The sequence below is a fragment of the Grammomys surdaster genome, unplaced genomic scaffold (genome assembly GCF_004785775.1).
Source record: "Grammomys surdaster isolate TR1022 unplaced genomic scaffold, NIH_TR_1.0 126660, whole genome shotgun sequence".
Lineage (NCBI taxonomy): Eukaryota > Metazoa > Chordata > Mammalia > Rodentia > Muridae > Grammomys > Grammomys surdaster.
In genome coordinates this window covers 659,766-674,619 of record NW_021621449.1, presented here as the reverse complement: position 1 = coordinate 674,619, position 14,854 = coordinate 659,766, and the positions used below count along the sequence as shown (strand labels likewise).

Here is a 14,854-nt window from a genome sequence, read left to right as displayed (position 1 = left end):
TAAGGAAAAACAAAACAAACCACAACGACTTTTTAAAAGAAGGAAGAAAGAATCTACTCAGCATACTCACCATCTGAACAACTGATTCCCTTAATCGTGTTTCTTCTTCAGTCATGAGAGTCAACTCTTTGCATACCATGGCAGCCAGACCCACATCTAAACATTCTGGGTCTGCTGCCATCTTAAAAATGAGTTCCTCATGTGAAAAGACACAATGGCGCCTCAGCCGTCGATAGTGATTTACACACTGACGTCCAATGGGCAACTGAAAACAACAGATTTCAGAATTAAATTATATGTCCTAACACAGGCTTTAATTTACTTTCAGGTACTCATTTTTATTATAAAGAAGATAAATCCCATCTGAACAAAAGACATAACATTAACTGTAATTCTTTGTAAGCCAGCTAAAATTTCACAGGTTTTTCCACAGACAATGTCTATAAACTGAGATGCTAAGTTTCTGCCCTAAGCTGCCAATTTTTGAACTCACTGTGTACTGGAAGAAACTAAAGAGACTCAGGTCTAGTAATGCAGGTCTTTAATCCCAGCACTCAGGAGGTAGAGGCAGGAAGATCTCTGAGTTTGATACCAGCCTCTTCTACATAGAGAGACTGTTCTGTTTTGGGGTGTGGGGAACAAACCAAACCAAACAAAAAAACTGAAGAGAAGAACAGAGTGGCACAAAGTTATAATTCCACCATTTGGAAAGTGGAAGTATAAACATCATGAGTTCAAAGCCATCCTTTGCTCATTTGAGCTAAGTTCAGGGCAGATAAGACGAGAGAGAAGGAGAGGGGGAGGGGGAGGGGGAGGGGGAGGGGGAGAGGGAGAGGGAGAGGGAGAGGGAGAGGGAGAGGGAGAGGGAGAAAGAAATAGTGAAGTATCTTGAAGTTATATGAGATAGCAAACACTGAAACCAGTCTAACACAGGGCTACCCTTAAATGCAAAGAAAAAATATTACAAAAAATTTTAAAGTTCAAGCTAAAATATTAAGTGGAAGTATTCAAAACTTAAGATTCCACAAAACAAGAAAAGTATTATCAGAAAAGGAAAAAATGAAAAAGAAAAAAAAATTACTTATTTATTTAAGCAATTTACATAATCTGATTTGTCACTTTTTAAAAATAAGAACCACAGCAATGATTGATTTAGATTCTAGCCTCTAGAAATTCTTTTAGTAACAACCAGCCTTGCAGAAAGAGATTTCAAAACTGTGAAATCACTAAATAATACACTTTATTTTCTCTAACAGTAAAAGCTATACAGGCTATAAATGACCACTTTTCAAAAATCAACAGATATACTCTGTAGTTGGAGATGTAGTTCATTGGTACCGCATGCCTTAGAAAGCACAAGGCCCTGGGTTAGACACACATCACCAAAAAATAAAAAGCCAAATACAAAGTCTCCTTAAGATGATGTCTGAAAATTTCTATAGCCAGTTTGTAAACCAAATTATGATATAAACTACACACACTCTCATTTCATCTTTCCTATGCTCAGCAGAAAAATTATGGTGGCTAGAGCTCGTATTTAAAAACGTATAACACAAAGAAACAAAAAAAAAGGAATCAGAGAGGAATCAGACTCACAGAGTGTATGAGACAGTTATCTGAACCAAGCAGTGTTATTATACTCAATAAATGAAACCAGGAAAACATATTTTGAACTTGTGGCTATAACTGTCCAGTAATGGCATACAACTCCTTTGCATCTTAACCTATACCCCTTCAGGGTTTCTGACACAGTGTCTTACACTGTAGTCCAGCCTGACCTCAAACTCACAGGAATTCTTGTACCTCAACCTACCAAGTGCTAGGATGAGACACTAGGCCTCACTCATATTTTATTCTTAAACATTAACTCTTTAAGCATTCCTTACATAGCTACAATAAAAAGTAGACCCAAACTGGTTTGTTTGTGGGCTTTGTTTTTTTTTTTTTCAGTCCTCAATGATAATAACATATGAGGAAGCCAGAACTGATAGTTATTGCAACCACAACCTTCACCTTAAAAGAATGAACAACTCTCAACTATTAACATTTAAGTTAAGAAGATTGCTGGAACAGAGAGATGGCTCAGTGGGTAAGAGCACTGGTTCTTCCAGAGGTCCTGAGTTCAATTCCCAGCAGCCACACTGTGACTCTTAACCTTCTATAATTAGATCTGAAGCTCTCTTCTGTCATGCAGATATACAGAAAGACAGAATACTAATATGAATAAATAATCTTAGCCGGGCGGTGGTGGCGCATGCCTTTAATCCCAGCACTTGGGAGGTAGAGGCAGGCAGATTTCCGAGTTCAAGAGTTCGAGGCTAGCCTGGTCTACAGAGTGAGTTCCAGGACAGCCAGGGCTACACAGAGAAACCCTGTCTCGAAAAACAAATCCAAAAAAAAAAAAAAAAAAAAAAAAACAACCAAAAAACAACAACAACAAAAAAAACATTTAAGTTGTTTAAAGTTGGGTAAGTCAAGCTATTAGTCTCTTGACACATGAGGTGAAACTTAGGCCTTTGGGCTGATGAGATGGACCAGGAGGTAAAGGCACTTTGCTGCCAAGTTCGATAATCTGAATTCAACCCCTGGGACCCACGTGGTAGAAGAAGAACCAGTTGGGACCAGTCAGTCTTCTGACTTCCACATGCATGCTGCAGCACACACACTAAATAAATGTAGAAAACACAACAAAATTCAAAAATCTTAGGACCACTAAAATTGAGAGATTCTTGAGATCAAATATCAGTATTTGTTGGGTATGGTGGCCAGCACTCAGAAAACAGAGGCAGGTGGATCTTTGTTGAGTTTGAGGTCAGCCTAGTGTACATAGTGAATTCCAGGCCAGTTAGGGCTACATGTAAGACCTTGCCTCAGATGGATGGATGGATGGATGGATGGATGGATGGATGGATGGATGGATGAATGGATGGATGAAAATGCATATTAGTGATCATGTTAAAGACATTAAAAATCATCTCCACCTCTTACCTGAATCATCCTGTATCCTGCCCTGTATCTATCAAGTATCTTGTAAATCCTAATTAATGTTAGTTATTTTTCAAAAGAGCTCAGGCCCAAAGCAAACCCTTAACTGAGTTTTAATTACACTGTATTATGTGTTTCCACATCCAAATATGGAAGTTTTAAAATACTGGACCAAAAAAAGACAGCTCATAGTCCATGCCCAGTGTTATTCAAGGGCAGGCTAGGAAACACAGCAAGGTTCCATGCCAAATACAAAATACTATCCATTTTATTATTATGTTTTTTTGTATGACTGACTAGTAATGAAATGTAACAAATTAAATTGTCCACAGAAAATTTAAGATCAGTGTTTTACTAGAGTGTTCCCACACCAAAAGTGTTAAAAGACAAAGAACCCAGCATTACTGGGGGTTGAAAATAAAGACAGTATGTATAAGTATTCATTCAGTCTTTGCCAGTCGTTTCTCAATCAACATGACGTAGCCACTAGTTGTGTTTTGATATAGCAATTGTTTCATTTATACATGTTTTTAAAGGATTTATTTATTTTTATTTTATGTGCATTGGGTGTCTTGCCTGCATATATGTCTATGTGAGGGTGACATATCCCCTGGAACTGGAGTTGTGAGCTGCTGTGTAGGTGCTGGGAATTGAACCTGGGTCCTCTGGAAAAGCAGCCACTGCTCTCAACCACTGAGCTGTCTCTCCAGTCCCATCATTTATGTTTTAAGATCTAAAGGAGCTCAGAGAAAACAAAGACTAGAATAAACACATCTATTCCCTCAGAAAAGACAAACAAGTAAATGCCCATTTAATTGCAAACATACTAGGGAAAATAATGAATAAGGAATGCAACAAAAATTCTAAATTATAATACCTACTCCAATATACCTTGAAATACTCATGGGCTCTACCCAAAACCCAGCTAGGTAAAATACTGTATTTTATAGGGGTGTTAGTAGACGTACAACAGCCACGTGCTATAGAACAGACCCAGTCAGCAGTACAGAAGTTCACCGCTTCGGCAAAGTTGTATCCCTGGTTAAATCCAGAGTGATAGGCACGAGGAAATGTCACCACAAACTCTCCAGCACACTGATTAGTCCTGTACACCTAAATGTAAAATAGGAACAGAGATTAAAATGGGAGGAAATAAGACAGTCCGACTCAGATCATTTCAAAAATATTTTCTAAAATTAAAAGTAACAGAACATCACCTTATAAATATCAAAAATATAAGGATTTAAGAAACAGCTACAACTCTGCTTTCTTCCCCCCACCCCCTCACCCCAGAGACAGGGTTTCTCTGTGTAGCTCTGCCTGTTCTTGAACTCTTTGTAGAGGAGCTTGGTCTCAAACTCAGAGATCCACCTGTCTCTGCTTCCAAGTGGTGGGGGGATTAAAGGCTTCTGCCATTACTGCTTGGCAAACTCTGTTTTCTTAAAATGTTATATGACAAGAATTAGCAGCCAAAAGAAACTCAGAAAACTGTACTCACTTGGAAGTAGAAGCAGAAGGGTCAGGAGCTCAAGATCATTCATTGTACAAGCTTGAGCTAAATGAGAACCTTTTTTTTTTTTTTAATTTTTTTTCTTTAAAACCTAAGAAAATTGTTCCTGTGTTGTAAATAAAACTAAAAGATTTCCTACAATCACTGTATAATATTTAGAAGTAAATCAATCAGTTAGTATCATATCACCTAATCAGCTTCCCAAATGTAACTTTGTTTTGTGATACTATTATAAATGTTTTTTAAATTAATTTTAAAGCCAGTTTTTTATTTTATTATTTTGGTTTTTCAAGACAGTTTTTCTATATGTAAGAACCCTGGCTGTCCTGGAACTTGATCTGTAGACCAGGCTGACCTCAAATTCAGAGATCCACCTGTCTCTGCCTCTGAGTTTTGGGATTAAAGGTGTGTACCATTATGCCTTAGGGGTTTTAATTACGAACTTCAAAAATATATTTTAAAAGTGTATCTTGATACACGTCAGTTTTTAATTCAAACAGAATTAGCATGCAAACATTAAAGATATTGCAAGACAGTGGCAACAAGTGTTTCAAGTAGGTCTAACCTTAATCCTCCACGTCGTAGCATATATCACCTTTTAAAGAAAAGGTGACATACATTATTGTATCTGCCTCTGTCTCACCATTATATGAAGTGGATGTAGCAGCACACTTGTAAACCCAAAACCCGGGAGGACCACAAATTCAGTGCCAAACTTGGACAAACAAACAATTCCCGGGAGAATGTAGTTTAGTGGTAAAGTAACTGGACAAAGTGTACAAGACCTTGAGTTCCAGCCTCAGCAGCTCAAAAAAAAAAAAAAAATTCCCAAAAACCAACCAAACAAAAACAGAATAAAAAGTTGTAATGAATGTCAAATTGTATGTAGTAAACTTAATAGCAAGTTCAAGGCCAGCTGCTACCTGAGACAAAGCAAAAAAACTCACTCTCAAAAGAAGAAAAAACCCACCAATATCTGAGCTAAGCAGTGATTCCAAAGTATATTTTATGTCATTATCTTCTATATTAAAAATGGAAATGTGAGAGGATATATGCCTTTGATTCCAGGACTCAGGAAGAAGGAACATGTAGGTATCTGTGAATCTGAGACCCTTTTGTCAATATAGTGAGTTCCAGACCAGCCAGAGCCACACAGTTAAGACCCTATTGCTAATAAAAATAAATACAAAAGATTTTTAAAAAAGTGAAATCTCCAGGAAATGAACTCCCTGACAGGCAGGCACTACCACATCCAGCTTAAAGATGTCTTTAATTATGGGGAACAAAAATCTTTTCCTCATTAGCTTTAACTGTTAACTTGGCACAGCCTAAACTCACCCGAGAGGAGTGCATCACTTAAAAACTTTCCTAGATTAGACTGGCCTGTGAAAGAGGACTATCTTGATTAATGTGGGCTGGCCAGTGTACCACTACTCCAGCTCGATGTGGTGGTACCATTCCCTGGGAAGATGTTCCTGCACTATACTAAAAAGATAGCTGGGCTGGAGAGATGGCTCAGCAGTTAAGAGCACTGAATGTTCTTCCAGAGGTCTTGAGTTCAATTCCCAGCAACCACATGGCAGCTCAATGTCTGTGACGCCAAAATTTGACACCCTCACACTCAGACATACATGAAGGCAAAACACCAATGCACATGAAATAAAAATAAATGAATAGATTATTTTAAAAAAAAGATAGATAAGCATCAGCCCATCTTAGCCAGTAACAAGCATCTTCCATGGTTTCTGCAATATCTTTTAGCTTTTGAGTTCTTTGGCCAGAGGTAATGCTGTGTTTGGAACAGTAATGCAGGCCTCTCTTCAACTTCCTGCCTTGATCTCCCTCAATGATGGAGTATGCATAATCTGGAATTTTAAGCTGAAATAAACTGTTCCTTAAGTTGTTTTATTACAGCAACACAATGAAACTAGAACAGCTATCATTTTAAGAACTTGAGTACTCTAGCTGAGTAGGGAGAATACAGAACATTAGATCTGGGAGTCACTGAGATAGTTCAGTGGGTACAGGCTCTTGCTACTATTGCGAGGGTTCAGGAATCACCACTCAAATCACATTAACACTGACCTCAGCTAAGTAAGAACAGTTTACTGAATGCATACTTTAACTGAATGTTTAGAACTGCAAAAAGGAAGGGGAAACCTAATAGCAATACTAGTCTGCTCTCAGGGTAGGCTTTTTATATGAAAAAAACAGGTTCAAAAGTTTAAAGGGCAAGAAGGGGAACAGTTGGCTTACTAGGAAAGTATTGTCAGCTAACTAACCTTCAAGCTGATTGGTCCTGAGTAAGGTAAGGAGGGGAAGGGGAAATGGGTGGTGAACAGGGACATTTCAGAACATTGAGATAACAGAGGATGAGTATCATAATCATAACTTTTTGACTTATTACTAGCATTCTTCAGTGTCAGCCACAAAACCCACAGTGAGCTCATACATAGGTACAGGAAGGGCTGCCCAGTGGTCATCTCTGACTTAAGCCCTTTTAGACAGAACAGTTCATATTGACCTTTGATTTGATGGGTCCTACATTTGTGGAATTTCTTAAGATTAGCAAACTCATATAGAACAAAACAGGGTGTGTGGTCAGGTCTCTGTGTCAGTGACTGACAGGCCTGTTACAGCAACAATATGAAATAGCTGCCAGGCATGGGACAAAATGGCTACCACTATTCTGGGGGGAGTCAGACCTTAACACTACCATGCCTGATGACCTGAATTCAATCTCTAGGATCCATAGGGTATAATTAGAGAACTGAATCCTACAAATTGTTCTCCAAACTACAACACATGCACCATGGTACAACAGGGCAAAAGCTAGGCTCACAACCAAAACCACAAAATAAGAAAATGTAATTACAAAAAAAGTTTAGAAGGGGGCTAGAGAGATGGCTTAGCAGTTAAGAGCACTTATTGCTCTTCTAGAGAACCTAGGTCAGTTTCCATCACTCACGTGGCAGCTAACAACAAGCTATAGTAACTATTCTGGGGGATCCAGTGTCTCCTTTTTACCTCTGAAGGTACCAGGAATGCATATAGCACACACACATACTTGCAAGCAAAACATTCATACACATAAAACAAACCGAGAAATAGCTCATCTATTAAGAGCATTTACTACCTGCACAGGACTTAGGTTTGATTCCCAGCACCCACATGGTGGTTCACAACCACTCTCATCTCTAGTTCCAAGGGATCAGAAGCCCTCTTCCGATTTCCTCAGGTACCCGGCATATACATTGTGTACATACATACTTGCAGGCAAAACATTCATACACATTAAATAAATCTTAGAATTTTTTTTTTTTTTGGTTTTTCGAGACAGTGTTTCTCTGTGTAGCCCTGGATGTCCTGGAACTCACTCTGTAGACCAGGCTGGCCTCGAACTCAGAAATCCACCTGCCTCTGCCTCCCACCTCTCTGCTGGGATTAAAGGTGAGCGCCACCACCGCCCGACAGAGAAAAAAAAAAAATTAAAACCCCCAATGTTTGGAAAATATACTTCATACACTTAAGTAATATGTGAAATCAAATACTTATTTATTTTTGGTTTTTTGAGACTGAGTTTGAGGGCAGAGATCACCTGCCTCTGCTTTTCAAGTGCTGAGATTAAGGGCTTGTGCCACCACAGCCTGGTGAAATTGAATGTCTTAATAATTAATCAAAAGTGTATTTTAAATTATGAAAATGACCACACAAGATATTTTGAAAAAATATTCTTAAAGTCAAAAAGAGATGGGCATGGTGGTATAAACTTTTAATGCCAGCATTTAGGAGGCAGAAAAAGGTAGATCTCTATGTATTTGAATCCAGTCCAGCTTGGTGTGCAGACCACAGAAGAGTTACCAAGTAATACTCTATCTAAAAGAAAATACAAAAAACAAGCAAACAAAAACCCAAACAACAAAAGTTTAAAAAGAAAGTCAAATTAACAGTTTTTAATTAAAAAATAGAAGGCTAATCAAATACGTAGCTGCAAGACATAAAATATGACTCATACTTTAAGTATCCCTTCTTAATCATATTAAAGTTCTATTCAAGGTATAAATTCTAGTATGGCTATACTACAGGGCCTTTCACAACTCCCTTCCCCAAAACAAAATAAGAACCCTAATTAAAAGCTAGAAAATCTTTTAAAATGTTTAAGGAAGACACAAGAAGACTCACAGGCACACCATGCTCCATGAGCACATTTGGGTTCATGATGGTTACTAACTGATGTAGGAGATCAGGCTGTGATTCAAATAACTCAGGGGCCAGCTCCCTCATCACCTCCTCCAGTTGTTCTGCAGCATGAGATGGTACACCATACCATGTCTTTGGTTCGCCCCTAGCAAAAGAAATAACTGTTTAGCTAGGTAGAACATGGTACCAAATGAAGCCAGGGTCTTTCATTCAAATCCACTAAATTATAATTATCCATGCCATATTCCTGGGCATATAGCATATGCCCAGAAACCTGGCAGCCATTCCATCAATCAATGATACTATTAAAATGGCAAATAAGGCAAGGATCTATGGACAGGTAATATACACACTCATGCCACTGGAAAAGAACCCACAGTACATAAACGGGGATCAGTAAAAGTATCTTTTGAACAGAAAACAAATAAATTACACAGAAATCACTGTTCAAAAGGATATGGACACAACTCTCTGGATTCTCAGAACAGGAGTCTTTCCTATTATGATCAAATGGTTAAAGCAAAGAGTCAATGATCTCCAGAGTACATATAAGTAACTTCATTCAGTTCAATTTTCCTTGGAAATAATACTACAAACTACTCAAACTTTAAATAGGGTTGTCTACAAAAAGGACCAAAAACTAGGCATCATTATCTATTTTAATGGATTAGAGTTCACTTAGAATACTCAGGAAATAGTACTGGCTAGTTGTATGTAAACCTGACACAAGCTAGTCATTTTTGAAGAGGGAAACTAAACTGGGAATATGCCCCCACCAAACTGATCAGTGGACAAGCTTGTGGTACGATTCTTTGATTGATAATAATGTAGGAGGACCCACACCATGGGTAGTACTAACCCTATGCTGGAGGTCTTTTTTTTTTACTTTTTCTTTTTTTCTTTTCTTTTTTCTTTTTTTTTGCTGGAGGTCTTAAGTGCTATAAGAAAGCAGGCTGAACAAGCCATGAGGAGTAATTCAGTAAAGAGTAACTCCTCTATGACCTCTGAGTCAGTTCCTACCTCTAGATTTCTGCCCTGACCTCCCTGGATGACTGACTGGAATCTATAAGATAAAATAAATCCTTTTCTCCCCAAGTTGCTTTTGATTATATGTTTTTATCACAGTAATAAAACTCCTAAGAGAGAAAAGAATTTAATTAATCAAGCTATTTAAAAGATAGTTACATTTCCTAGTTCTCCTAATTTAGAAGACTATAGACGAGAGTTATTCCATTCCCTATAGGATTTACTATAGTAATATTTGGGGCTAGAAAGATGGCTCAGCAGTTAAGAAAATTTGCTGCTTCTGCAAGAATATCCAGGTTCAGTTCCCATCATCTATATAAGGCATCCAAGTTCCAGGGAATCCAATGCCATCTTCTGACTTGAGAGCCACCTGTACTCATGTGGTATGAGTGCGCGCGTGCACATATGCATACACACATACACACACACACACACACACTCTCACGCTCTCGCTCTCTCTCGCGCTCTCTCTCTCTCTCTCTCTCTCTCTCATATACCTACACATAAAATTGCATTAAATCTTTCCAAAAGTAGTATTTTTAAACGTATTATTTTATTTGTGCTGGTAAATCAAATAGCTCCTAACCATATATAATCATAATGCACTTGAAATGTGGCTACTCCAACTGAGATAGTACATTTTTCAATATTACTTACTCTTAATTAGTATTTAAATTGAAGATTTAAAAAAAAAAGACAGCCAGGTAAGGAACTAAGTGAATGAAAAAAAAAAATCTAAGTGAGAGACAAAAAAAAAAAATTAGTAAATGATTTACTGCATATATCTCTTCGGCATTTTTATAGGAAATGTTACAAAAATGAAAAACCACTTTAAGTTTCAAATATCAAATCAAATCTTTCAGCTATGAAGTTTAAATAGCCCATTTTACTTGTCAAGATATTTCAAAAGTGGAGGAATGGAGACGGCTTGGAGTGGCTATGATCACTTGCTCCTCTTTCAGAGGACCCAAGCTCAGTTTCTAGCATCCCCATGGCAGCTCACAAATACCCAAACTCCAGTTCCAGATGACCTGATGCCCTCTCTTGACCTCCAAAGGCTCATACACACATGTACACACACATACACTGAGACATACACATGTAAACACATAAAATAAAAAATATAAATAATTTAAAAATATGCATCAAAATTTGGCTGGGTATGAGCTCAGAACATCAGTACTAACACTGAACACAGGAACAAGGTCTTTTAATCCCTAATATACAAAATAAGTCATCATTAATTTTCTCATCTGCTACAAAAGCAACATTTAATTTAAAACTTGGGAGCTAGAAAGATAATTCAGTGGTTTAGAAAACAAGCTGCTCTTTCAAAGTATTTGAGTTCAATTCCCTGAACCAATGTGGCACCTCAAAATTGTCTGTAACTATAGTTCCAGAAGATCTGGTACTCTCTTCTGGCCCTTGTGGCATAGTACACATGTGGTCCATAGGCATACATGCAGGCAGAACACCCACACACATAAAAAAAATAACACAAACCTAAAAAAAAAAAACCTGCTCTAGGTTCTGGCAATTACACATACTTCCAAATTGTAGGTAGTCTGAGACAACTCCCCTCCCCTCCTCAGTATACTATTTTGGTTTTATGTAAAAAATACTTTTGAAGTCAGTTCTCCCTAAAACATCAGCTAATATTATTACATCTTAAAAATAAAAGACCAGTCCTAATATGGTGATACACATCTATAATTCTAGCACTCTGGAAGTAGTAGAGTCAGAAGACCCAGCAGCTCAAGGTGAGCTACACACAAGCTTGAGGCTAACTTGTCAAAAAAAAAAAAAATTTAAAATTAAACTATGACCATAAATAAAAAAGTCAGAGCTGAAGGCATAGCTCACTGGTAGTTCAAATACTTGGCATATATGAAAGAGAATATTTGTGTATTGTATGGATGCATCACCTGTCAATTAAAAAGTCTATGGCCTATGGCTTAGACAGAAAATGGAAGGTGGGACATCCAGAAAAAGAATTCTAGGACAGAGCCAGGTACAGGGCTATCCACCCAGGAAGATGTGAGGAGATGGACTCACAGGTAACCAGAAACATGGCAAAATGTGGGTTAAAATAGTTGAGTTATCTAAGTTATGATCTAGTCAGAGAAGAGCCTAGCTATATGACCAAGGTGTTTGTAAATGTGTTCTGAGTCTGAGTCTTATTTCTGGGAGCGTGTGACTGGGAGGTAGAACCCAGCCTAACTTTAACATGAGTCCCTGGATTTAACTGCTAATACCACTCTCCCCCTAGTCCCTAAAGAGTCAAAGTTACTAAGTATAAGTATATATGCTGTAACAAGATTGGACATACCAATGCAAGTAGTTAATGGAATAACTCCAGTGATCTTCAATATGCCAGCAAAAAGAAGAAAAGCACATCCCCACATAGAGCCATGGCACCTTCATACCAGAAATGTCCACATTAATATGCGCAAGAACAGACTGCTCCAGAACAGGCATGTTATTCAAATTCCAACCAGAAAGTGCATATTCCTACAAAAGGAAAAAAAGTTAAACAAACAAACAAACAAACAAACAAAAAACAGAGTTTACAAGTATTACTAAACAAAAATCTTTTTTTTTTTTCTTCTGTATAGCCCTGGCTGTCCTGGAACTCACTCTGTAGATCAGGCTAGCCTTGAACTCTCAAACTCAGAAATCCGCCTGCCTCTGTCTCCCAAGTGCTGGGATTAAAGGCGTGCTCCACCACCGCCTGGCCTAAACAAAAATCTTAAGAGAATTTTGTAACCCACCGCTAATCTACCACTAGTCTAATCTATGTACCTATAACTAATCTAAATATTTGGTATCTAAATATCTAAACTTTTCTAGGTTCTATTGATATTTCCCTTTGTTTTAGGAATATATACATATACACATACATACCTTCAGAGGCCAGAGAGACCATACTGGATCTCTAGAATATACTTAAACACTGAACCTTCTCTCTAGCCCACTCTTAGATTGTGGAACAGAAAGAGCTAGGCAAAATCTATAAACTAGGGCCAGTGAGAGGCTGAGTGAGTAAAGGTACCTGCTGTTAAATCTGACAACTTCAGTGAGATCCTGGAAACACTCTATAAACAGAGAGAACTGACTCTCATACATTGTCCTTTGACTACCCCAAACAATCCTCCAGCATGTGACACACACACAGTCAAAACAAAGAGGATTCGTTTTCCTGGAACTTAATATATAGATCAGGCTGACCTCAGAAAGATTTGCCTGCCTCTGGCTCCCAATTATAATAATTTTTTAAAAACAACTTTCAAACTGGATTAAATTTTAACTAAATTAGCTTTAAATTTTGGAGATAAAGTAATTCTTTTTTTTTTTTTGGTTTTTCGAGACAGAGTTTCTCTGTGTAGCCCTGGCTGTCCTGGAACTCACTCTATAGACCAGGCTAGCCTCGAACTCTCAAACTCAGAAATCTGCCTGCCTCCGCCTCCCAAGTGCTGGGATTAAAGGCGTGCGCCACCACTGCCCAGCAAGATAAAGTAATTCTTAAAGATATTTTGAATATGCTTTGTTTATAACAGTCTCAGTATGCAGTTCAAGCTGAACTACTCATAAATCCTGTACCTTAGTTTCCAAAGCACTAGGATTATAGGCATGCACACCCATGGTCAGTTCAAAAATCATTATTTATAAAATTAAAGTTCATTTATAGTCTAAATTCTACATATTTCATATTTGACGCTGGCAAGGTCCCTTAGGATTAGAGAAAGAAAGCTTTCTATGAAAATGCAACATGAGCTTCAGAGTAAGAAGTTTACATAACAGTATCCACACCTCTTCTTCCGGCAACATCTTTCTCTGACCATCCTTTATAGGAAATCCACTTCCAAAATCTTTTGAAGAGATATCAGCTCCATACTCTACAATAACATCTTCTTCGATACTACTTACTAGCCGCCAGAATTCCTTTTCTACTAGCTCTGTAGGAACCATCTATAATAGAACCAAAGATGATAATTAACTCATTATAATTATAACCCCCTAAAACATAATATACAGACCAACTGAACAAAAACATGATAAAAACAAATCACCCCACTTTCCAGAGCAGAATTAACTCCTATTATCTCCTCACTGAGAATACGGAAAAGCTAAGGATAACTAAAATTTAAACATCAAAATGCTTTTCATAAAGTTGTGGTGATACATACCTTTGATCCCAGCACCAGAAGACAGAGGATCTCTATGAGTTCCAGGCCAGCCTGGTCTATAGAGTTACGTTCCAGGTCAGTCAATGCTACATAGTGAGACCTCATTTCAAAAACAACAACAAAAACAAACAAACAAAAAACAAAAAACAAAACAAAAAAAAAAAAAAAAAGAGAGAGAGAGAGAGAGAGCTGGAGAGATGGCTCAGCGGTTAAGAGCAGTGACTATTCTTCCAGAGGTCCTGAGTTCAATTCCCAGCAACCACAAGGTGGCTCACAACCATCTGTAATGGGATCTGAAGCCCTCTTCTGGTGTGTCTGAAGACAGCGACAGTGTACTTATACGCATAAAATAAATAAATCTTTAAAAAAACCAAACCCAACGAAAAAGAGTGAAATTAACAAAACAGATTGTTAGGTCTCTAATTTTAAGACTTGGTATTCTATAATCTTTTTTATATTGTTCGTGATTGCTACAAAACTTGACAGAAAAAAAAAAAATCTTTGTTTCTCTCTAACCCAACCTAAATGATAGCTACTCACATGGACTGGCATATTGAAATAATCAGACTTAAAATTATCTGCCATCTCTCCAAAGCTTTGAAGTGTATATTCTCTTATAGCTTGTTCAAATCCAAAGGCTTCTCGAGGTTTGTTACATTCCTGTGGGGGAAAAAGATGCCTGAGGTAAACTCACTGAAAGTTGAAAAGCATTAAAACCTGCAAATACTAACTAACAGATATGGATGGTAACTCAGTGGAATAAGCTCTCAGGCCCTAAGTTTGATATCCAGACATACAGCAAATAAATGTCTAAAATATAGCTTTTCTTGGTCATTTCTTTAGCTGAAACAAATCTAATCACCCTTATACAGTAAAACAAGTATCAGATTAGTTACAGCAACAGATTAGTTACTTGAAATTAGAATCTCAACTGACTGTTCACTCT

General features: G+C 37.6%; 1 protein-coding gene across 1 annotated transcript in view; it reads right to left on the bottom strand.

Moving 5' to 3' along the window:
• Positions 1-14,854, bottom strand: part of Kdm5a (lysine demethylase 5A) — a 69,440-nt gene that overhangs the window by 31,309 nt on the left and 23,277 nt on the right. The window contains exons 9-14 of the mRNA XM_028761137.1: positions 14,449-14,568; positions 13,532-13,690; positions 12,051-12,232; positions 8,678-8,840; positions 3,979-4,098; positions 71-265 (exon numbers count right to left, since the gene is read on the bottom strand). Of these exons, the coding sequence (XP_028616970.1) occupies positions 71-265; positions 3,979-4,098; positions 8,678-8,840; positions 12,051-12,232; positions 13,532-13,690; positions 14,449-14,568 (939 nt within the window). The remainder of the gene's footprint in view (positions 1-70; positions 266-3,978; positions 4,099-8,677; positions 8,841-12,050; positions 12,233-13,531; positions 13,691-14,448; positions 14,569-14,854) is intronic.